This window comes from Nasonia vitripennis, chromosome 2 (genome assembly GCF_009193385.2).
Source record: "Nasonia vitripennis strain AsymCx chromosome 2, Nvit_psr_1.1, whole genome shotgun sequence".
Classification (NCBI taxonomy): Eukaryota; Metazoa; Arthropoda; class Insecta; order Hymenoptera; family Pteromalidae; genus Nasonia; species Nasonia vitripennis.
Window position 1 is genome coordinate 5851193 of NC_045758.1, and position 24556 is coordinate 5875748.

General features: G+C 49.0%; 1 protein-coding gene across 22 annotated transcripts in view; it reads left to right on the forward strand.

Annotated features, from left to right (window-relative positions):
- The window catches only part of LOC100122401 (RNA-binding protein Musashi homolog Rbp6), a 542632-nt gene that overhangs the window by 431246 nt on the left and 86830 nt on the right, over window positions 1-24556 (forward strand). For all 22 annotated transcript variants that reach the window (XM_016981711.2, XM_016981715.2, XM_016981718.2 and 19 more), the window contains one exon: window positions 7263-7311. In XM_016981711.2, the coding sequence (XP_016837200.1) occupies window positions 7263-7311 (49 nt within the window). The remainder of the gene's footprint in view (window positions 1-7262; window positions 7312-24556) is intronic.

Consider the following 24556-nt stretch of genomic DNA (forward strand, 5'->3'; position numbering starts at 1 on the left):
TTTATCTATAGCTCGCAGAGTGATGATTGAAATTATAGCGGCGAGTTATATGATTTCATCAATTAGTGCATATAGTCGTGCATATATTCGCGCATCGGTATCTATATTTGCTCTCAACTTGTTATTCTGGCAATCGACGCAAAACAACCTCTTAATCCAAAACACGTCGAGCTCCTACGCGCAAAACGCCAAATTTATCGCCGTGTATTTACAAAATATATCGCGCGCGAGCTCTGCCAGCTTCGATAGCAGTTCGGCTGCAAAATAAAAACAAATATCTCTCTGCGAGAGAAAAGAAAGAGAGAGAAAGAGGGTGAAAAAACAAAATCTAGCGTGAGAGAAAGAGAGAGAGAGAGAGAGAGCTGCGCTATATCACCGGTGTGTGTGCAGTGTATCAGCGATAAATCATAGCCGCTAGTGGTGGTAGGGGGATCAATTTCAATTCTATAGGTCGCCTATACGCGGTACAAGTGCACTTCATTCAATACACGGAGTATAGCGAAGGATAGAGCGGAAAAAAAGAAGTAAGCCGAGACAGAAAGCCCTTGCAAGTGTGCATCATCTTTTCGTCACGATGCAGCAGAGACGTGCCTGGTACGGAGTCTTTCGGTACAAGACACACTCTTTTGTACACCGGAGACTACTCTCTACGCTGTGTATAAACGAAAAAATGCGATGCGCGCAGATGCTCGATATCGCCTGATACGTTCGGCAAACAAAATTCCGCAGCTCTTCTATCTACGTGGTAAATAGGATCGCGAGGAGGCTTTCTCTTTTTTATCGCTCTATTACACGACAGAAAAGAGATATATTGTAATTCGTGTATATTTTTACTTTGTTTTTTTTTTTTTTTTTTTTTTGAATAATTGCCCTCACGCGGATGACGTGCGGCTATTATTGCCATTAGCGTGGATTCCGAGAAGCGCGTCCATCGAAAGTATTGCGTTTTCTAATGAAATATAATGGCAACCGCTATTATTGCTTCTATACTTATACGTATAGGAAAGCGTCTTCTGTTTCGCTCTTTTATTTCTGGACACACTGGATACACTCGCTTCATGCTGAATGCGCGCCGAGAGGAATAAATCATGTGTCATGACAATAGCAAATGCGGCTTAAATGCCCATCCGACGACAGCTGCTCTCTGTGTGTGTATTGTATTTTGCGTGACTTTTGCTCGTCTTCCTCCTTGAGTATCGCTTATTTTTTTATGAACCCCAGCAAGGATGTATACTCGATGCACTTTGTTCCCCCTCTCTAAAAACGAATATCGGAGAGCGTGTGTAATGCTGCTACTGCGTCACACTCGCTATGGCGCAGTGTTTATACTGCAACAGAGTATATATGTACGGTTATATATATAGAAACGAGCTTTGTCTCGGAAGTGGAACGAAGGTCTCATTTCTGAGTAGCCATTCGACTTTCCGAATAGACCATTATTCCGTTCGCACCCACCGCTTCCTCAATACGCCTCGTGTCATCGAACTTGCCGCGCAGCGACGGATGTCGTTTCAGCAGCGTGGTTGCGCGATCGTTTCCTGTAACCTTCTTGCAGTCGACTTTTACGGCCAGATGTCAGCCAGACGCACCTGCTAGAGCCTCGAGCTCTGCGGAATAAGACCTGCTCTCTCGGTGATTTTAATTACAGACCGGAAGACTCGCCGTTTTAATGAAACACACCCGTCGTCTATGCGGCTCATTGTCCAGCGGTTAACGGTACCATTGTTCCCTGAATAGTACACTGCTCGGCAAGCGAAGTTACATCTATGACAATACACGGATTTATATGAGACAAAATAAAAATACACGTAGAATTTAGTAAGTGGCATCGTTCTGATAAATCCTTGCTACCATCTCGGCTATTACTCGAGGAAAATCTTCCCAGTCCTTGCGTCTCAGCTCTCGGACTATACAAGCGTCTCGACTGTGTCCTCTGGCGTTCGCGCGAAATATCGCCCGTAAATCCCGGCACTTTCCATATTCCACTGCAGCGCGGCGGAGCTATATACGCGCCCTGTGCGCCAGCTCTCCGGAATGAAAATACCCCCAGGGTGTCAATGCGCGCGAGACCATAAACAAGATTCTGGAAATCCAGCTCTACGCTGCATCAGCCGCGCGCTGGCATCTTCGAAGGAACGCGCGTACCGAACCACTTACGCCAGCCGCTTATCGTCGATGTAGAGCCGAGTTGAATGAACGTCCGTTATGTCGTCGTGCGAGCTGGCTCGGTATCTCCTACCTGAATTTTCTCCAAGCGCTGTGTGTACAGAAATCGAATTTTTTTACGATCTAAAAGAAAGTATATGGTGTACGGTTCAGTGCAAGATTGAAAATACTTTTATTATCACGCCAGACACCGATTGATTCAGAAATTACTTCGCTCCTCCGATCCACCCTCCAGTACAGGAGGCTCTTCCGGCGTGTCATTGGTATTCGCGTGAGGCTACGCCGACGCATTGAAAATGTATGAGCGAGCCGCCTGGCGCATTCCTTCATCGTTTCGCTTGGAAAATTTAGCCTCTATACTTCTTTATAATGGAGCACGAAGGTCCGGCAGTAAAAGAAGCAATAAATAACGCGTGCGCGGATAGGTGAATACATGAATTTCATCCGGGACTTTACTCTCTATTTCGTATATATAGGGTTCGCGAGACGGCGCGTGTTCTCCTCGCCGGCGAAAGGAAAACGTTTCCTTCGCGCTTCCCTGCATCGCCAGAAAGGAGCGCTTGTTTCGATTTCTATTTCGTACGGCTAAACATCTAAAAGCTGCGCGCAGACGTATAGGGAGAACGCATTTCTCGTGAATGGAAATCCATCGGAAAAGGAAATAAGAAAAAAATACCGAGTAATGATTCCCAGCTCGAAATCATTCGACGGATGGGTGTATATCGTAAGCAGCGCGTAATGCAATTTAGCGGTCGCGCGCGCGCGCGGATAGAGAAAGGCGAGTTTTCTTTCGGCCTCGAGAAAACAATATCGGCGGAATTCCAGGCAGCCGGGCAACAGCGGAATAATACCCCCGCACGGGTATAGCCATTCAGCGAATTAGCGCCGCGTATTTACACCCAATTAAAGGACTAACGCGAGGCAGCCTTTTCATTCATCGCGGGGCTTCTGCATAGCCTTTATAATTTTCAGCGCCGGTACAAGTCGCTTGTTAACAATCGGGCAGCCAAATCGATAACGCCAAACAATTAAAGCGCCCTGCGTGCGCGCACGGCCGGATTTCGCCCAGGTGTAGGTCCGATTTAACTTCGCTAATTGAAATCTCGTTTATATATCGCGTCGCGCGTGGATGTGCGAGAACGAATTCATTATAAATCACGCGTCTGATATTCAACATAATAAATTCATTTGTATCGCGTCTCTTCCGCTTATTTTATAAACGGCTGGGGGTGGCTTTAAACGCTTTGAATATTCAGAAACTCGTCTCCACAGACCGATTTTCGAGCGGCCGTTAAGCGGATCATTATCGTTATATTCGCATATGTGGAGACAATAAAGTCGAACGCGAAAAAGAGCTTGTTCGAAAGAGGAATTACGTAACTCCGTTAAGCTCGACTATCGCATGTACATGTGCAGGGAGAGTTGTGTGTTTGCACACGTACTATACAAGACGGACCAATGGATTTCCAGCTCGCGACGCTATCAAGGAACTCGAATGCCGTACCGAGAGAGCCAAGGCGGAGGCAATCTACAGCGTCCAACTCCGTGGAGAGCCATAACGCGCTGGAAATCGAACTTGTAATAAGGTATATACGCTGCTCTCGCACCCGAGAGCAGTGCATAGTTCGCACGCTGCCCGAGCATTCATTGTTCCCCAGCGAGTATGGAGCTAGCTCTCGCAAATTCGAAAAACAAACTAAAGAGAGGCCAAACGAAATATGTCGCGCGTTTTTATTTCCTCCTCGAGCTCACTCTGTTGTTTTTGCTCTCTGGCCGGTGTATGAAATATTAACGATCCTCGGCAGCAAAGTTACGCGCGGACGCACGGCAGAGAAAAGAAAATGACTGATACGAAGGCAATGCCAATAAAAGTTGCGGCGCGCTCGCACACGGCCAAGTTTCCAGATTCAATAGACGCAGCAGCGGCCGCCCGAGCGGCAGCAGGCTAACCAAATATTTGATGTATCCAACCAAAAGTTTATGATTACGTCCTATATCTCGCAACTTCAGCCCACTGAACTTTCTCTCGCCCCCCCCCCCCCCTCCCCGCGGTACACAGAAGAAAAGCCTATGAATTAGTCAAGGAGTCGAGCATTAAAAAAAGAGAAAAGGAAATGTGCCCGCGCGCTTAATTCATCGCTATGATTTCTCATCGCGAGTGTCCGCGCGCTCGGAAGAATCTCGAGCCGTAAATCTATCCTTTGTGTGTGTCTCTTCCTCCTTCTCCTCTTTCTCTCTCTCTCTCTGTACAGCCTATTTTATCGCGAAGCGGTGAGTAGTAGTAACAGTCGTCGTCGTCGTAGGATATCTTCTCGTCGTTTACGACGACATTCGGATCCGTGAGCACGCGAGATAAGCTCGGATCAAACAAACTGTTCGGAGCTTTGATTTAACTGCCGTCGTTGCTGCTGCGTCTGCGCCGTTGTGTTATATGGAGATAAATACGAGGAGTTGCGGGGAACGATGAAAGGCCAGTGGGAATTGTCGGGTGTATCAGGGTCGAAGAGAGAGAGAGAGAGAGAGAGAGAGAGAGAGAGAGAGAGAGAGAGAGAGAGAGAGAGAGAGAGAGAGAGAGCGTACCTTATACGGAAGGATTGCGCCCCGGTATCACTGCTCACTTCTCATTAAAAAGTGCTTCGCGCGCGAAGGAGTAATGGCTTTCAAAGAGCGTGTATAGGTGATGCACTCTCTCGTCGTCGTGCAGCTCATTCGAGATTGGAGATATTTGCAATTCCGAGTCTCTTTGTCACCGCGACGTAGACTTCGCTCTGATGTTTGTAATTCAGATTGTCTGCGTTTTAGACTCGAGAGATTTTCGGCATCATGGGCCGGTAATTTTTTAAGCGGGTACACGAAATGATAAGATTAAAGCAGAAAAAATAGTGATGGTTTTAATAGACGTCCTTGTCTGAGGGAGAATTCTCGCTCTTTAGAATCATCGCAGTCGTCGTGAGCAGTGTCAATAAGTCTTTCTTTTTTCTTTCGTGCCACTTGTCTGGAGAACAGTTAACGATATCCAAACAAGTCCGCGCTCGCTCGCTCGTTCGCTGCTCGGGTAACTTCTGGCTTTAAACTCTCGAGACAATGTGCGCGCAGATTTTAAAAGAAATACTTCCTAAAACTTTTCAGAAATCATAAGATTGTTTAGTTTTTCAAACTTTTGTCGCGGAGATCCTTTCATCAGCAAAGTCCATAAGGGGTGTAGCGTTATCAGATAGATGAAGAAAAAAGGTCGGGACTAAATTGTTTTTTGAACAAACAATTAAAAACCACTCGAACCGCGCGCACTCAAGCCGCCGGCAAATAAAGAGCTTATCCGGCATCCCTCGAAACAACGGTATTTCACGCTCGATATATGCCAAAAACCAGTGTGGCTATCCTGCTAAGGTCGACAGGTCGACAGAACGTGTACACAAGGGGTAAAAGTAATCCCTATTGTTTCTGCCGTCCCATAAATCCCCCGTCTGTGTTGTATGTGTATGCCCTCTCTCTCGTCCCTTCGGATCTCTCTCTGTCCGTTTTGGTGCAGCAACGCACGACGGCCCATGGCGTATAGGCCGCCGCAGCGGCACAGCCAGCCTCTGTAAATTTCGGCCCAGATGTACTTTATACTGTACGCGCGAGTCGAGACTCTCGACTCCTTTTTTCCTCTTTTCAGCCATTTAGCGACGGAATTAGATCCCCCTCGAGAGATCTCTCTCGCGCTGTACTTACTCCATAGCAGCGCGCTCGACCCCGATTTATACGGATATACCTGGCGCCCGCGCGCAAGTAGCGTGCTTTAACGTATAGAGGAATCGCGTGTAGATTCTACTTTCGCGAGCCACCGCCGCTGCTTTTTTCAGGGCTGTCGGTAATGGAAGCTTCCTTCGTTTTATCTCCCTCCGCGGAGCTTCTCTTTTTTTCGCCGAGCTGCGTTCTGACTTTTTGCGGGCCTGGTTGGTTTTTTCGCGGTTTATTTTTAGGGAACCAGCCGATTAGATAGAGAGGAATTTCTCGTTCGTTCGTTCGCGCAGCTGCAAGATTGATAAAAGAGAAGTAAGTTTTGGGAAAAAACACTAGGGATGAATATCTTACTCTCGTGTATAATGTTACACCGCTGCAGGTCGTATATTTCGAAATTTAAATCCAGCTCCTCTCTCCCTCTCGTTCCCCATAAAAGTGTACATATCGATAATACGTCAAGAGGTAAACCGCTTTATTATATGACTGTGCGCGCACGGGCGCGGCGAAGCGATGAGGATATGGGTCGCCCGGGGGGACGTTAATACACATCGCAGCCTGAATTTATCAGGTGCGGTGTTACGACGCACTTGCGCGCGGGCATAATAATTGTATTAGGAGGCGAATTGCGGGGGTCGGAGGCCTTTTAATTTGCAACTTCGGGACGCCCACGAGTCCGACACAGTCGGTTAGTTTTTACAGCCCCAGCAGCAGCGACGGCGGAAGCGGCGGGAGGTGGAAGGGGAGCGAAAATTGAAATACGAAGGACGACTGAAGAGAGAGAGAGAGAGAGAGAGAGAGAGAGAGAGAGAGAGAGAGAGAGAGAGAGAGAGAAGAAGGGAGCCCACGGCGCATTTGCCCAATCGTCTTTTAGATTTTCTCCTTCGGGAATTATTCGATTTGTGCCCGTTTTTACGCCGCACGACTTGCTGCTTCTCTCCCTTCCTTCGCGTGTGCCTCGGGGGGCTGACGACGACGACGACGGCAGCGCGCTTTATTACCCCCGCTCTCGAAAATCCCCCTCCTCGATCTCGAGTGTGTTTACGATTTTTCGTGGCTTTGGGGAGAAGGAGGCTAGTCTAGTTGAGTTATGCCTCGGGGGAGGGGACGACGGCGCCTATTATGCAATCGAATCCAAATAAACAAGCAGCGTCTCTGCTCCTGCATGTTTCGAAGGCTCGACACGTTTTGTATACGAGCGTTCTTTACATATCCTCTCACGCCTTCGTCCTGCTATTTATAAACATGGGATTAGACGTTGCGTAGAAGAATGTCCGTATGTATAAGAATGGTGAATCATAGCTATGGCGGGGGAGCTTTATTTTTCATCTAGATGTACGCTTACTCACGGTGATCTTTTGTTTTTTGCGCAGATTGAAGACGCCATGCTGATGTTTGACAAGCAGACCAACAGGCACAGAGGTAAGTCTTTCATCGATTTTCAGAAAAAAAAAAGAATTCAATAAACAAAAAACTGCATACAGTCTGTCTTTCACTGCTGAAGAGGCGGGTAAACACAAATGCGGAGAAAAAAGCGATCGATCGTGAAATGGCGGTTTCAATGAGCTCGCGCTGCCGTTGCTCCACGTGTGTTTGAACAATCCGTGCGCACACACTCGATTCTCGTTTTCCAGCGAGCTCTCTCCGCGCGAAAAACGCCAAAAAATAAGTCCGACGCGAAGCGCGGGGGAGGGACAAAAAGCAGCACTCGGCGTCCGATCGAGCACTTCAATAAAGTTGATAATCGTTCGGGGGTGATCGAAAAGCGCCACCCGAACGATAATAGCGGATTTCCTTTTTTGCGCGTTTTTATCCTCGTGCGGCGCATCGTTTTTCGAGCGTGCGCGTGACTGAGCGTTGCTTTTTTGCGTCGTGTGCGCTGCGCGAGTTCGATCTTTGTTGAGGTCGCGCACCGCTCGCAGCAGCAGCAGTCTCGCCGTCCCGACGGGTGATGGATTTTGATAAAAAGCATGAAAAATAGCTACACACGAGGCGCTAAATCTTTCTTATTTCTCGCTGGGATGGAGAAAGCTCGAGACTTCCAGGGGTTGTTTTGGGAGAATTAACGTTCTCGCGTGGAGTACGATATGAAAGCAAGCTGAATTTTTTTTGTAAAAATCACATTTTTTAGTTATCAACATTCAATGAAAATCACAATTCTTGTAGTCTGCAAAGGTTGCAGTTTCCCCTATCTTATAAGGAGGTTAAATTTACCTTACAGTGTACTCGAAATTTTGCAGAGGGAATTTTTTTAACTCAGGAGAAAATCTGAAAAAAACCGAAAAGAAGAGAAAGAATCATCCCTAGGATGACACCATTACAGCAGCGAAAAATTCAAAAGCTCTACTCCAACTTTCCGAAAAGCTTTTCAAAGCTCTTAAAACAAAAAAAAAAATTAATGAAGAAGAGCTTAAAAGAATTTCTCAAGTCCCATCAACAAATAATACCTCTCAGCCGCGAATTTGATTAATTCGGTCGATCTTTAATAGCCAAAGCTCACTAATAACACTCGCACACGTGCACAAGCTCGGCTCGTAACTCGGTCGACGTAGTCGCTCGTTCCAATCAGTCGGCATGTCCAATTCAATTATCCGCGCAGTTCGACACTCTCCAGCTGCAAAAGAGAGCGCAGCATCTCTCGACCGAATAGTCGAAGAAAGCGGGTGGAGGGCAGAGACGTTGGCCTTCGCGCGTGCGGTACGCTTGGCTGGCCTCCCAGGCGATTTCGAGTCTCGATGGCTCTCTCTCTCACGCGCGCGCGCAGCTATGATTTCCGCGCGGATGATCAGCAGCCGTTGCAGCTGCAGCGACAAGGTGAGCCCGAGCATCTTCTGCCTCTATCTCGAGCTATAGGTATGTATATAGTCTCAAGGCGAGCGCGCACGCGATTATCCAAGCTTCGCTGGCCAAAGGATTTTCCTTGCCGGGGCGCGGAGAGGGGAAGTGCTTCCTATAGCTGCGCCTTTAGCTCGAACGATGAGACTTGGCGAAAGTATGGGACGATCTATATGTATACGCGTGTGTGTGCGGCCGCGCTCTCGCGCAAAGTCATAAAGCACCGGTGGGCTGCATAACTCGTGTGTGTGTGTGGCTGTGTGCGAAGCAGCTTGATTTCTCCCTCGGCTACACAGCAGCGCGGCGGCAGGAATAAGAGGACGCTGCAGCAGCCGTCCTCGCTCGCTCACAGTCAAAGGAACGTCCGATTTCGATCGGTTATTGGATCGGCCGGCATACATACGCGCGGCGCTTATGCTTTGAGCGAAGGATTATTCGATACTTGCTCTTTCGACCGTACGATTATTCATCTAAGTCTAAAGCTGTTTTACGCTCGACCGGGTTCGGCCTCCTTTGCGTGTGCTCTCTGTATCTTATCTGCTGCGTCAAGGAGATTCTCTCAGTATTGCAACTCCGTTTCCGTAATTGCAAACGCAAGAGAAGATTCTACTGCCAGCATCTCGTTCTCCAATTCATGCACGTCAAGAGCGCTGCTCTCGTGTCGGGCGAGTTATGAGATATCCGAGGTAATGGGCTCAGCCATTGTCGCGCGCGCCGCGCGTAATTGACAGTTTGGAAAATCAATACAGCCCGGCGTCAACAGGTTGACTAATTTCCGCAGCCGGCGGCGGCTAAAGTATAAGTCACGCTATCCTCAAACGCACTAGTTGCGGAAGAAGCAGCGAGCAACACGCGCGCGTTCGGAAACTTGCGGAATCGAAACTGTGCAGCGGAAGCGCAGAGAGGAGAGTAGAGACAGCGAGTATAGCTTTGATCCCTCCCCCTCTCTCGTCGTCTCAAAGGACCTCGTCGGTCGGCTGCGAAAGTTGCAACGGCCGAAGTTTAAGAGCATCTTTGCGGATCGGTGTGTGATTACCCAATACATTACTCCCGAGGCAGCATCACGCGCGCGGTCCTCTCAACTTTTGCTCCCACGCAATTTCCCAAGTATTCCGGGGGAAAATACATTCGTTCACCTTTACCTCATTTCGTACTCCCCCTCTCTCCCTCTTTTGCGCACACCAGCTGGATGTGCTCGCTCGACGGAGTCCTCCCACTCGAAAATTCCCTCGTACGTCGGAGCTTGCACGCGCGCGCGCGTAGTGTAACCCGGCGCTACTCGCCCATTGTGGGTCAAATAGTTTGGGCGTTCGGACCAAACGGAAATAGTTTCATCGTCGTTTCCACTGTTCCATGTTCCCTCTAGCACTGCTACCTACCACCGCCGCTGCTTTTCTGTCTTTCTCTGCTCGGCTGACTCTCCCTCTCTCTCTCCATCTTCTTCTCCCGTTCCCTCGAGTACTTTGCTTGGGCAAGTGCATGAGCGAACAGTAGGAAACGCGCGAGCGAGAGCGCCAGCAATAAAGCTTTCAGCTCGAATTCAAGTTTGAGGGGAAATGGAAGGTCATTAAAATCTGCAACTCCAAAGTTAATTTATTGACAGCACCGCTCCCGCTGCTGCTCTCGAGCGTCAGTCATCAAAAGCGAAAATTTGTAGCTTTAATCAAGCTGCGTTTGATAGGGTTATTGTTTTCGCCCGTCGCATGGATACATAAAATATATATTCCGAAAATACAGCAGACAAAGAGGATAATCCCCGCGAGAAGGCTGCACTGCTTCTCTTCCGAGAGAAGCTCACAACATCGAGCTCTCGTTTCTCATCACAGAATCGCCGGCTCGAGCGATCGTCCCAGCCTCTTCTGGTGAGAGTCTTCCGGTTGCAAGAAAAAGCATTTTCATTTCGCGACGATCCCGCCGCTCTATAACTCTCTGTTTACCTAAGAACGTCCGCTGCCGAGAGCTCGAAAAAATAAAAAAAAAGGAAGAAGCCAAGGAAGAGAGAGTAACGAGGCGAAGGACGTCGACGTCGACTTTCAGCGACACGTAGCGTAATCCTTTCAGAGGCTCGGTAACGGAAGCTACAGCAGCAGAAGCAACGCACTGGCTCGCCCGCTCTCTTTCCATTCCATTATGGGAGAATCTCGGAGGATAGAAAGAGACAGAGAAGACGGCATCGGCACGCTCCAATTGTCACCTGCATTACAGCTCGTCTGCGCGTAGTGTATTCGTGGATGCGTGCTTACGTTTACTCGGGTATATCTGTATATGTGCACAGCGCCGTGGGTGAAGGGTGTAGGTGTATACGTAGGCAGCCAGCGAGCGGAGTTTCCTTCGCGGCGAGAAGGAGGAAAGCTCGGGGCGGCTGAAGTAGAAAATATGCGCTGCAACGACGGAGAGGGATTTTGAAATATTGAAATGTAACGTCAGCCGCCAGTCACTAGTTCCACTGTTCTCTCGGCGATACGCGCGTTATACTTTTATGAATTTTTTCTTCGATTCCGCGGTGTATCTTACGGCTTGTTATTTTTTCGTTTACTTGCTTGTTTGCTCTGCGGCGATCTGTTCACTTCATCGCTTTTAAGTACTGCTTTTTCGATAATCTTATAAAATAATCTCGATTTCAATCGCAAGTGGAATCAGATGCGTATAGTCAGACGAAGAAAATTACCGCCTCAAAGTCGACAAAAATGAGCATCCGAATATACTCTTTCGATTTTCTATACCACCCGCTATCTCTCTCTCTCTCGCTTCCCACAAGAAGACGCGACGAAGCACTTCTTTCCTCCGTCTCTCTTCCGCGCAACGAACTATTCAATTGACACATCTAAGACTACCCCAGAGAGTCGAACTCTAAGTCGGCGCACGACGAGGACGAATCCAGCTCTGGAGAACTTCCGATCTCGCTTCGCAGCTGCCGGAATCGCGATATCGAGCATACGGGGGTAGTAAAGGGATTCGAACGCTGAGGGGTAAAGGGGTGTGCGACAGAGGCTGCTGCGCGGTGCTCGATAAAATAGAACGGCACGAATGAGTCGCGCTCGATTTCTCAGAGGGAGAAAATAAGATTTGAATACGTTCCTCTCGTCGTCGTGCGAATCTCGCGCTGACGAGGTACAGAACTCCAAGATGGTTTTGCGAGAGAGAGAGAGAGAGAGAGAGAGAGAGAGAGAGAGAGAGAGAGAGAGAGCTCGACTTCGGCGCGAACGAGAAATCGCCTAAAGCTCTCGAATTCGCTTGACGTACGTGCCTCTGTATGGAAACTGATCGTTTTCCTCGCGTCGAAGCTTCCGTCTGCGCAGTGTATGATTGAATTCTGAAAAACGTTGAATAATCGCATGAGCCATATATCGCTGCGCGCGTTTCTCAACAATTCGCTGATAAAAAGTTTTGTTTTGTGCTCCGGCTTCATCACAAATACGTGTACTTCCTTGCAGCCGCTGCGTATGGCAGGCGCGTTCTAAACGATCCGTTACAGCCTCGATATAAGGTATACGAAAACAAGAAGCCCAGCCTCGAGCGCATTCGTACACGCCCGCTCTCGCAGCCTTCACGTAAAAGCCGCCTCACCCCATGACTATGCGATTTCACGATAAGTTAGGCGCGGTCGCTGCTGCTTTAACCTCGGTAAATTTTTTCTTCCCGCGCTACTCCTTCATTAATGCGCTTTTTCCTACCTCGGTATTAAAACTATTTTCAAAAATCTCATCCGATGTATAGCTGAACGAAAATAAGAGTACCTTTTATCCACGCGTATAACATGCTGTCCCTCCTTATGCGTGTGTACGCGTTCGCTTCTGTAATTTGTCGACTTATGCAGATGGCGCACCTGGACATTTTAATTTACAATTCCTGCTGAGTCGAGTAATACGGTTTGGAAAATAAAATTATGCCCTCGCTCGCTCGCTGCTGCTGCTACAGCCTCGAAATTCGCGCGCACGTCGCGCAGATACCATATGCGCATGCATACATGTATATTATTATCTGGAGTATGCGCGGCGAGCGAGCGAGAGAGAGAGAGAGAGAGAGAGAGAGAGAGAGAGAGAGAGAGAGAGAGAGAGAGCGAGAGAAAAAAGGAGAGCTGCAGCCGGAGCATCGTAGAAAATTTATGTACGTCGACGTTATTTTTCACGAGCTGGAATAGCGGAATTTTTTAAGCCGAACTAAAATGCAGATTCACTGCGCACTATGCGTTATATCGAGATTACCGAGTAATCTCGGGACGAAATGAATTCGGTATTTACTTCCGCAGCGCGAAACGGAAATAATTGCGCTCGAGACGCGCGCAGGGGAGAGAAGCGAGAAAAGGGAAAAAGCTGCGCGAACTTTTCAAGAAAAACAATCTTCCGCGCGTAACCCGAGACGAACCTCTATATCCGCGGCAGCGGTGGCGACAAAAAAGGAACGCAAAATGAAAAGAAGCTCGTCGAGTAAAGTGCTTACGTTTCATTTAGTTTTATCCCTCGCAACGTAGCAGCAGTAGCAGGAGCGGTGGGCGGGAAGGTAAAAAAAGAAAGAATCGTGTCACGTTCGAGTGAGAAGGACGACGACAGCTCGCACGCAAAGTCTTTAGCCGTTATAAGCGTTTTGCGCTGCTGGAGGGAGTGAAATCAAGCCGAGCGCGCGTTCCTCAAAACAACCCAACTTCTCGCGTCGAAAAAAAAGCTCGAAAGCTCTGTACCTCCGGAGAATAACTTTGCGCCAGCAGCGAAAGAGAGAGAGAAAATCGTCGAACTAAAGAATTCGTTAAATGGAGCGCGCGCGAAAAGGATTACGCGTGGGAGAAAGAAGAAAGAGAAGAGGATTAAGTCTTCGCGCTGCTGCAGCGAAGACTTAATCCGGGGAAACGTTTCGCGCAGCTCGAGCGAGAAAAAAACGCGGCGCTAGCTACTGCCGTGGCAGAGAGGTAATTAAATCTGTTTAATAATTTACGAGTGCGCGCGCGCGCTCGGGCAATTCCAGCGGTACACATAGTCCCCCCTATTCACTTTGAACAGGTGTCTGCGTGTATGTGTGTGTGTGTGTGTATACGCAGAAAGTCGAACGCAGCAGCGCGACGCCGAGTGAAGCGGCGAGAATGAAGGGATGAACTCTGCACGCGAGTACGTGTGTGTATACAGGCGAGAAGGCTCGTTAAGTTTGAGTTAGGGGACGATAAATATTCATTAATGGCTGCAGCGCGAAGCAATGTCGCGCGAGAGCCCGCGCGCGCGCAGCGGATTGCGAAAGAGAGAGAGAGAGAGAGAGAGAGAGAGAGAGAGAGAGAGAGAGAGAGAGAGAGAGAGAGAGGAGATTGAGGCTCCGAGAGTGTATACGCGAGAGCTCCGAGGAAGATCCATTGCTGGAATTTCTGATGGGGTTTATTCGATTTTTCCCCGGCTTTGCCGTCTTACCAAACGCGAATATTTCCACTCGCTCTGCTACACAGTGTCCTTCAATATTCATGGCTCTTCCCTTTTGAAAGACAACCGCGTCGAAGAAAAAGTGCGCGCATTATACTCCTCGCTGCAGTGAAACAGTGACGTAGCCATCAGCACCGACGACAGGATCACGCTGTCGCCAACAGACGCAGCAGTATCTCTAACGAGCAGCCGAGCGAGTACACACACGTGCGCGATCGGTAACGATGGATCTCCGACTGCAGCAGCCGTCGCAATTACCGCCATCGATACCTATCCGGATGTGCACCAGCAGAGAGCCCGAGAGAGAGAGAGAGAGAGAGACAGAGAGAGAGACAGAGAGAGAGACAGAGAGAGACAGAGAGAGAGAGAGAGAGAGAGAGAGAGAGAGAGAGAGAGAGAGAGAGAGAGAGAAAGAGAGACGTAACTCCCGAGATCTTTTCATCGAGCCAAGCCACACACATTGAAGTCGCCGGGGCTGCGTGAGAGGCGCGCACGCACGCGCTCATCACTGCGGCGGAGGAAGTTCATGCGGCATCGGAATGAATGAGGGACAGGGAGAGCTTCGAGGAAACTCGCTCTATATACGAGTGTGCTCTAATGGCCCCGAGACTCTTCTCCGTTAACGAGCCCGTACGAATGATTGACGCGGGTGCAGCAGCGGCCGACTTCGATCTTCTGCTTACGCCGATGATGGAGGTCGGATTATAGGAACTACGTTGAATGTGGACAGGTTTGTTGCTCGGTAACGTAAGGATCTTATGTTATAATGCAGCGACTCAATGCTCGTCCGGGACTAAAAGTGTTATTGGTCTCTGGTATCATGGAAATAGGCTGGGAAGAGTGGAAGTGGGTTTGTCGAGTGTGGGTGGGAAAGAGAGACAGCAACGAAGGGATGGAGATAGAGAGAGAGAGAGAGAGAGAGAGAGAGAGAGAGAGAGAGAGAGAGAGATCGGAATTAAGGATTTGCCTGATCTCTCTTCAGCGGGTGATGGTGTTATGCCGTCGGAAATTGAATGCACTCATGGGAGTATTATTGCATCCAAACCAGACCTCGTCTGACTCTTAAAGCGATTCTGACTCTCGGAGCTTCCCCTACTTTCAATCTGTCCCACCCCAACCTCCAACCCTCGTTTCAATTCCGATGGAAAAAAGAACACGGCAGAGCCAACTGGCTCCAGTTCTCTCTTTTTCCCGCAGGAAAAATCCACGATTTTCCAATTTCACCTCGCTTGAAAATTTGAATAATCGTTAAAATATCATTAAATACAACCTCGTGATGTATTGCGTGATTATGTTGAACGTCAATTATACGACTGCTTCACGATCGCAATTGACCCTGTATTAATCAACGATACTGCATTTGTTAAAAAGAATGTACAAAACGCGAGCGAGTTCAAATCAATCGACGATCCGGTAAAGCTCAGTTGCTCGAAATACCGGGAAGAATATTGAATTTCAAAAGTGCTCTCTCATATCACGATTTTCGAAATAATGACGTACATGTCGTTGTCGATGCGCGCATAAGCGTTTCGGCGCGCAGAGAGCAGACTAGGCGCACACAGCAACAGCAGCTCCTCTCTCTCTCACAGACGAGTTTATTGCCGATGTACGCTAGTTGCCCCATTATTCACGTTGTCGACGGCAGAGTCATATGCGCGCCGAGTATACACATGCACATACCGAAGGGAGCGAAGCACGCGATCCCCAGTACGGCAATAACTCGGAGATTAAAACAGAATTAAAAGTGTATATGGCGAATGCATAGCCCATGTCAAGCGGCGAATCTCAGTTGTTAAGCCCGCGTGCGGCGCTGCAGCAGTGTGTTACGCCGCGCGATTGCGAAATGAGCAAACGTTTGTTTCCGCGTAGTTGGCCAGCGGTTTATAGCCGTGATTCCACCGGGGCAAACTGATACTTTTGCTGACAGTGTCGTCTGCTCCGCTGTTCCCAGTTTGAAATTTCAACTCTGAAAGAGGAGACGCTCTCTCGCTCGGCAAAAATTCCGTTTGCATGCGCGCAAAAATTGAAAAAAGAAAAACTAGGTGTGAAATTGGCTAACGCGCACAAGAGGAGGCAGGGCGCGAGAGAAGAAATTTGTCGAATTTATCGGTCCACACATAGACAGCACAGCAGCAGCAGCAGGCAAGAGAGGAGCAGCGTGTAGGTGGCGGCGGACGGCAAGAGCTGGCTGTTGACTTTCGAGAGCAGTGCAGCTAATGAGAGCAAACACGAGCCGTCTCTCTCACTCCTTCTAGCGGCGCGCCTTCGCCTCCGGCGCAAATCCCTTTCCTTTCGACAAAACCGAGTTGACGTCGCTGCAAAATCCGACGCGACGTCAGGGCACGAAGCGGGCAGCGCAGCAACGTCGGCGTCTCTTATCTGGAAAACACATGAGATGAGCGTGAGCAGACAAACACAAGCCCCCATGCGGCGATGGCGATGACGATCCAGCGAGAATCATTTGCGAAAACAGCGGATTATCAAAGTTCGACTGTTGTCGTCGCGCGACTTTGCATATTTATTGCTTTCACTGCTGTTACGTCGTTATGCACGCTTCAAATGCTGCGTACGAGCAAATTCTATATTCCGTGTCGAGTTGCGCGCTGCAACTTTTCGAAAGTTCGCGCTCGCGCAGTCTGACTATATCGGAATTTTTCCACTTGCCGCGCTGCATGTTTTCCAAAGTCGAGTTTCCTGTTTCGAAATTTCGACTCGTTTATTCTTCCAGCTCCCCCCGAGAGAGAGAGAGAGAGAGAGAGAGAGAGAGAGAGAGTGTTTGGCAAATTGAAATTTATTTCAATGCATGCAAATTTGATGAAACGCGTTTTAAAATTCAGCCTCTGCTGCGCGCAGCCCTAATGAATGTATGCGCCCAGTAAATAAAGATCGATGAGAGAGCTCTCTCGGAAGCACAAGATACACATCAGCAGCAGTAGCAGTTGAATATCATCAGCAACGTTCTCGGAGTCAGCAAAAGATTCTATACTCTCGGGCTGGCTGTCTGTCATTTCGAGGTATAGCAAGCGTGGCAGCAATACGCGCTGCTCAATCATTCCGAGCTTAGAACGCGCAACTTTTCCAATACTCATCGGGAAGCCCCGACACTCTCTCGCTGCTACCTCGTGATCCTCGCATTTGTAACCAGTCGCTATAGAATTTCTGTAATCCATCATTGCTCGGCACGAGAGAGATAGAGAAAGAGAGAGAGAGAGAGAGAGAGAGAGAGAGAGAGAGAGAGAGAGGGAGAGAGCGAGCGCGCTGTCGAATCATTATCGAGAGGAAGCGTGCGCAGCCTTTTCGTCAGACACGTCGCGAGCCTAAGTGTAATATAAATTACGTCTCGACTGTTGCGCGCCCCGTGTTTCGATATTAGGCGGACGATTATAGTCGTCCATGTGCTGGTGGTACGTATGTGTATACGTGTACAGCGTCGTGACCGGGTCGATAACGTAGGCGTGTGATTTTGATGGTGGCGTTGACCCCGCTTCGCAGATGTGGAGCGCGTGGTTCTAGTTTTCTGGGGCTGCTGGATTTATAGAGTTGCGGCTCACGCGCGCTGTTATTGGCTTTTAGCTCATGATGCATATCCGAAGGCGTTGAATGTCGGTCAAAGATGAGACGAGCGTTAATTAGCATGTTCTCGGATTACGCATAGAGAGAGAGAGAGAGAGAGAGAGAGAGAGAGAGAGAGAGAGAGAGAGAGAGAGAGAGAGAGAGAGAGAGAGTGAGAGAGAGAGAGTGAGAGAGAGAGAGTGAGAGAGAGAGAGAGAGAGAGAGAGAGAGTGAGAGAGAGAGAGAGAGTGAGAGAGAGAGAGAGAGAGAGTGAGAGAGAGAGAGGAGCTGTCTGAAAACGAGCATCTCACGAAAACGTGCGAAGCCAGTGATGGAAAAAAGGTAAACTCCCACCGTCTTTGTTGCAACGCTCGTCAGCGAGTTTTCCGAGGATTTGTTAAGTTCCGCGAACAGCCAACGTCCGCGCGCGGAAGCAGCAGCAACATATTGAATTTCGTTAGCTTAATACCACATGCGCAGGAGGCGTAATTAGAGAGGATGCTGTCAAAACAGCGTTATTCACCGGGACGCTCGTAGCAACTCGATAACTTCTCGGACGTTTTGCATCACTTGCTTCGCCCTCTCCCAGCTCTATCTCAATTTCACTTTGTCCAAAGCAGTATCGTCCCGAGCGTGGCACACCTCTCAGCGCCTAATTTCAGCTTCGGTATACAGCGTTGCCTGTTTTTAGTCGGTCCTGCTTAAGGTCCACGCTGGAACTCTCGGGTATTTACCATCGCAGCATTGCGTGTGACAGCTGGCTGTTCATTATTCCCGAATTACGCTGGGGGGAAGGAAGGTCAGGGGGAAGGGAGAGAGATGCTGTTGCTCTCTTGGATGGAGAACAAGAACTGGGCGAGTATATAGCGCGCGCGTTAAATCCAATTCCTCATCGGTGCGCTGTTGCACTCAGGCCAAAGTGCTCGGGACGCGTGTACGGCGCAGGCGGATATACACGTATATACGTATACACAGGGTAAGAGACCGGACTGGAATCGAGCGCGCTCCCCCTGAACTTCCTGAGATAACGCGCGTTAACGTCAGTTTGTTGTTATTGGCGCGGTAGTGTCTAGGCTCGCCTGATTTTATCTGTTTTGAATATAGTTAGGCAATTTCGGGCTGGATTGTTATTACCGACGGCGGCGCAGCGCAAACTATTGATGTAATAGACGGGGTAGTGTCGCATCGTCGTCATTTTTTCCATCGGAAAATTTGGATGACGGGTCAACTTTCTCTCTCTCTCTCTCTCTCTCTCTCTCTCTCTCTCTCTCTCTCTCTTCAGCGTGCTCTAACGCAAATGAAGCTGAATTTCGGATTAATTTTCTCGCGCGTGGCGCAATTTGCTCGGGCATTAATTATGACGCCGTATTTCACGTGTTTTACCATGATAAAGGCCAGCTCGGCAGTGGCGACAGCCTCTGTGTGTGTGGATATACAACTCTCGTCGAGGAAAATTCGTCAGCAGCCACTCGCGAGACGCTTCAAAGTCATATCTCTCTGCAGCTAGCTCTCTTGAATTTTCATCATCAACGCACCGTCGGGGCTTTTAATTAGTTTCAGCCGCGAATTTTACGACTCCGCGTAGTCCGGGCTATATACTACCATTATACCCCCCCCCCTTCCGTCTCCTTCAGCATCAGCCCCCCGCGGACTGCCAAGATCTCGTTCCGTGTGCACGCACGCACGCCTGACAAAGCACCCGGGCCCGATTCGCGTAAAACGTAATCCCCGAGTCGCCAACAGCTCCTGTTTATACTCCGGTTTCTTATACGCAAGCGCGCAAGTTATACCGAGATAATTAAAGCGTCGCGGCAAACTAGCTTTTCACGTCCCTTTTTCCTCTATACACGCACGGCCATATCAAAACATCGTGTGTTATACCTAACGCCGTTTTTCATTATATCCTCATGCGCCGCTTGGATAAAAACATGAGCGAGCGCAGGCTAGCCCGTGAAATCAGAAAACATGATTAATTAAACAGCCGCGCGCACTCGGTTCGTCACGTTCATTCCGAAAGCTCCGATTTCTCTCTGGAGCGCGCGCAATCACACTCGTCCCGGTCATGAAATATTTCCATTTGCCTTCAGCCAAGTCGCTTCGTTACTCCTGTGCGTGACCGGACTCGTTGTTTCGGCTCGCTGCGGCGGCGTATGCGTGTCTGAAAAATATCACAAAGCCTTTCTCTCTTTCTCGCTCTGCGCATAGTGTAGGTTCGTGATTGCGCGCACCGATGGGGTGTTCCGGGAGCCGTTTGTACGTAATAAGGAATCAAAAGGTATACGCGAAAAACCCTGAACTCTTCCATTTGTCCAATTTTTCCCTGGACGGCAGTTCATTTGTCAGAAATTCGGTGCGTGCGCGTGGACCTTTGTATTTGGGGGATATATAGGTGAACGTGACGAATTGGTGCTAGGTGAGAAATGACTGGGTTATTTTCTATGCCAACGTTTATAAATACCGCCAACTGTAAGCTTGCCTTAATCATATAAACCGATTCGGAACCTTGACTCGAGCGACTATAGTCAAAATTACTCTAATTCGCTCGTCGCCGTATCTAGACAATCCGATTTAGCGTCACATCTATTTGTAGCAGCGGCGAAGGTCTTCCGCGCGAGAGAGTAGCTGCTGCTGCTGACGTCCGCGCGCCAGCGCTATAATCCCTTCTGAACTTGAAAGTACTTATTTTCCGGTAGACGTCGCATAAGATAATCGTCGTGGGCTGATCTGATATACCGCGATCCACACGTGTAACTCATACACCTCTATGTATCCTCGTACGCAAACTACCCACACATATATCGTCGGCTATACGTCTCGTCACGGATACATATACTAGCCGCACAATTCAATCCCTCCCCGGAGTGTCGTAGTAGGCGAGTGCGCGGCAGAACTGCGACAGCTACAACAACAACAACAATCATTCATTTTTGCCCGCTACTCACACAGCGCGCAACAGACACCAGCAACCACACACACGTACATAATACCATCGCGCGCGTTTCATGTTGCGCGATTCCATTTCGCCCAATTTGCATATTAAATACCCCCGATCCCCCGGCGTTACACGATTCATCGTACCGCTGCCGGCGCTGCTGCCGTCTCCGCACACACACATATACATACAGCTCTGTGTACTCTCTAGGCTTGGCAGGGAATTTGCATATGTGTTGCCGGCGTCTACGTGTTTGTGTCAATACGCATTAGTGCGCAGATGCGCGCGCGCTCCCTCGGCGAGGGAAAAGGCTGCAGAAGCGAGCTCGTTAAGCGCAAAGGTCCAGTAACGAGCCGACTCCGCATCGCTCTCGGCTCTCTTTTTCTTCGCCCGTTCTTTCTCTCTCTCTCTCTCTCCCTCGAATCCCTGTGGCATTGAATCAAGTCGAGCACCGCCGTCGACCTTCGTCATCGAATAGCTTGGCCTACTTTGTTCTTTCTCTTTCTCTCTGGCTATCCCCCCGCGCTTTTTTTGCGTCAGCGGCGCACCCTCTCCACTCTCTCCCAAAGCGACGCGGATTTTGCATCCAATCAACTAGCAATGTCGTTATCGGCTTCTCGTCCCCCGGAAAATTTAAATTTGATTCCGGCTTGTTGCGCGCGCGCTTTGTCGTTAAGTCGCTCTCTAAGCGCAGTTGCCAGGTGAATCGCTGATTTTTCAGCAACGCGCGCCAGCGCCGGGAAAAACTACCTCCCATGCGCGCGCGCGCGCTCAACTCTCTATGTAAATAATCGTATTTACATAGACCGAGCTGACGCCATGTTGCTTTTTTTGCGCGCGGGGAAAAATGAACACGCTCAAAATTAATCGACTCTCTCGCGAAAAGCTCTGCGTGGGTGGGGGATTGTCGCCGGTGCGATCGATACCCGCGGATATTAGACGCCACGGTGTGGATAGGGAAATGTCGATCAAGCCTCGTGGAATTTATTGCCAAAGTTTTGGGGACTCGGTTCGGAATCGAAAATCCTTAGCCCCCGTAGACTCGGATGTTTTGTTTAAAATTCCGCGCGGCGGAGAGGGCCCTTTGAAATCGGCCCTTTTCTTCTAAACCATTTCGATTCGTCCGCTCGACGGCGGAGTAAGAGGAGGGTATATGGGGGAAGAGAAGACGGAAAGATTGGAAACATTGCGCCGCTGTTTACGAAGGTTTCCGTTCCATTTTCTTCGGGTTCCTTTCATCTACATGCTTTGTCGCTTTCGTCTCTCTCGAGCAGCAGCAGCGACGGCGACGGAGGAGCATATCGGGGAGGCAGACAGAAACAACGGAGAAATAAATCGGGAAAATTCGATGACGCAAGGCTGGTGGCAAGCCAGTCGAAAGACGCGGCCTCCGCTGCTGGGGAAGAAGAGAAATGGAAAAAGATAGAGAGAGAAAGCAGAAGAGGAAGACCGTAGTGGAAAAGAGCCAAAAGAGACACAATAAGGGAAGACGAAAGCGTCGCTGTCGTGTTAGAAGGAAATGAAGACAGAGCTATCAGTTACAGTCTGCGCCGTCGTAGGCAATTGATTCTGCTTCGCTAGTGCGCTCCTTCTCTCTCTCTCTCTCTCTCTCTCTCTCTCTCTCTCTCTCTCTCTCTCTCTCTCTCTTCCTCGGCCCTTATCCATCTGCCCCGTTTTGTCTGCAGAGGAGAACCCTCGTGTATACGCGCCGCTGCACTTTCTTTTTGAGAGCACAGGAGGGATGGAGCGAGGGTTCGAGGATGGATATTTTATATATTTCAGCCGAAGCGATATCCAGTGCTTCCGAGGATTTAACGAATTGATTCAGAGTTTCTCCGAATAAGGAACGGCGTCTATTGATTTTCATTCTATTTCAAGACTGGTCGCGCGCGGTCACTTAATTACTCTTCTTTTTCCGTTTCGCTGATACGCGAGCTCGCGCGTAAAACACACGAGCGAATCAAAACTGCCGTAGCGGAGAGAAACTTTATATATGAGAGGAGCGTCGCATCCATTGTAAACAGGAGCTGGCAAGTTTTTACATTAAAACTTGTGTAATTAATACCCGAGAAGCATACAATAAGTCTCAGAAAAGTGCGATAAACCGAAAGAAAATACAAACTACAAACAAAAGCGCGCGCGCGGGCGTCGTCCGCCGAAAAAAACAACCCACACGACTCCTCCGCAACTGATCCCTCTGTCTTCCTCGATTCAACTACCCTCGTAAAAGGCGCTATCGTCGGAGCATTAAGCGCCTCTCTCTCTCTCTCTCTCTCTCTCTCCGCCTCACTCTATAGGTACGTCCGTTCCTACTTGCGCACAATCATCCAAGGTGTATAATTCCGTACGCACAAGCGAATGCGCGCGATAAAATTACAGAAGCAGCCGATAAGGCTTAATGCTCTCTCCACTCGTAACTCATAATGCCGCTTTACGAGCGTCTGCAGACGATCGCGAGCTGAGAGAAAGATCGATGCGCAGCTGCTTTTGCCACTGATACACGTGTGTACGATACAGCTTATATTCCAGCCCGAGGAAGATTGCGTGTGCGGATAGTAAATCAGTTTGGAATAACGGGTGCGAGTTTCCTACTCTTTTACGATTCCATTTTTCGGAGGTGGACTTAGCGGATCATAACGGCGAAAGTCAATCGCGGAGAGATTCCCATTGGGAAATCAACATTTATATTGCAGTATTGTTCGCTCGCGGTGAGATTATACCTTCGGATTCTAGCGCGGCCTGGCTGCGATAGAGAAGTTTGATAAACCGTTGATCAGAGATCTCCCCTATGAATTTTTTGCCTCCAGACATTTTTTCCGCGGATAATATTGTATTAAATTCCATGCGATTTAGTTAATTGGGTTACCAAAGCGTATACACGCTAAATCTCTTTAAGTAGAATTCCAACCCGACTAAGGAACGCGATAAATCTCCTAAATTAAAATTCCGCGTCGAAAGACATAGTGGAACACAAAAATAATGCTCATCCCCTCGCCGCTTGCTCGCGGGCCCGCGTGCACTCCATCACGTCATAAAACTTGATTGCGTTTCTTTTAATTCTCTCTCGTACTGCTCGCATTAACGAGCGAAATATCAAATCAGCGAGCAAGCGAGAGATAAGCGAATCGCAAAAATTTTTTACGGTCACGGTACACGCGTAAACAATCGCGCGAGCATTTCGGCGGCGAGTTAGACGCGGAAATTAAGTTCGAGCGCGTTTCCTCCACTCGGCGTAGATTCATAGCATTTAATTAGCTACACTAATTACGAGAATTGGATTTAATTAACCCTCCCCAGCCTTTTACGTCCCTCGCGCCCTTCGCCGTGCTGCTGCTGCTTACCGCACTACCCCTAATATTCGGAGATGGGACAGTGCGACCTGATTATCTCTCTCCTGCATTCGTAAAAAGCGTTTGACGTAGAAACGCGGTAACAAAAAAGTTTGCACTGTGCTGTGCATTTTTCGCTTGGCTCTAAGAGGGAAACTAATTAAAATGACAAGAAACGCGAGAGCGCAGAATTTAATTTTACGAGAGTGCGCATAATGTAAACGGAAAGTGCAAAGCCAAGGGAAAAATCGAGTAGCTGCGGCACTTCGCGACGAGGGAAAAAAAATATTGCCAGATTGAATCTTTTTTACCCACGCGCGGCATGGCAAAAGTTTGGAATTTTCGCTTGTCGGTGCATTTTTTTTTGCGCAAGAGAGAGAGAGAGAGAGAGAGAGAGAGAGAGAGAGAGAGAGAGAGAGAGAGAGAGAGTCGTCTTGTAGCGCGAGCGGATCGTTATTAAAATTAAATTGCATTATTAACGCATCGCGAACGGCAATTTGTGCCCGAGCGAGGCCGGAAATCTGGAAAGGGATTACCTAGCCGCGCGGGAGCTTGTCCCCCTTTTTTCGATGCTGCTCCGCTGCTGCCGCCGCCATTCGCCCCCTTTTTCCCTCCGCTTA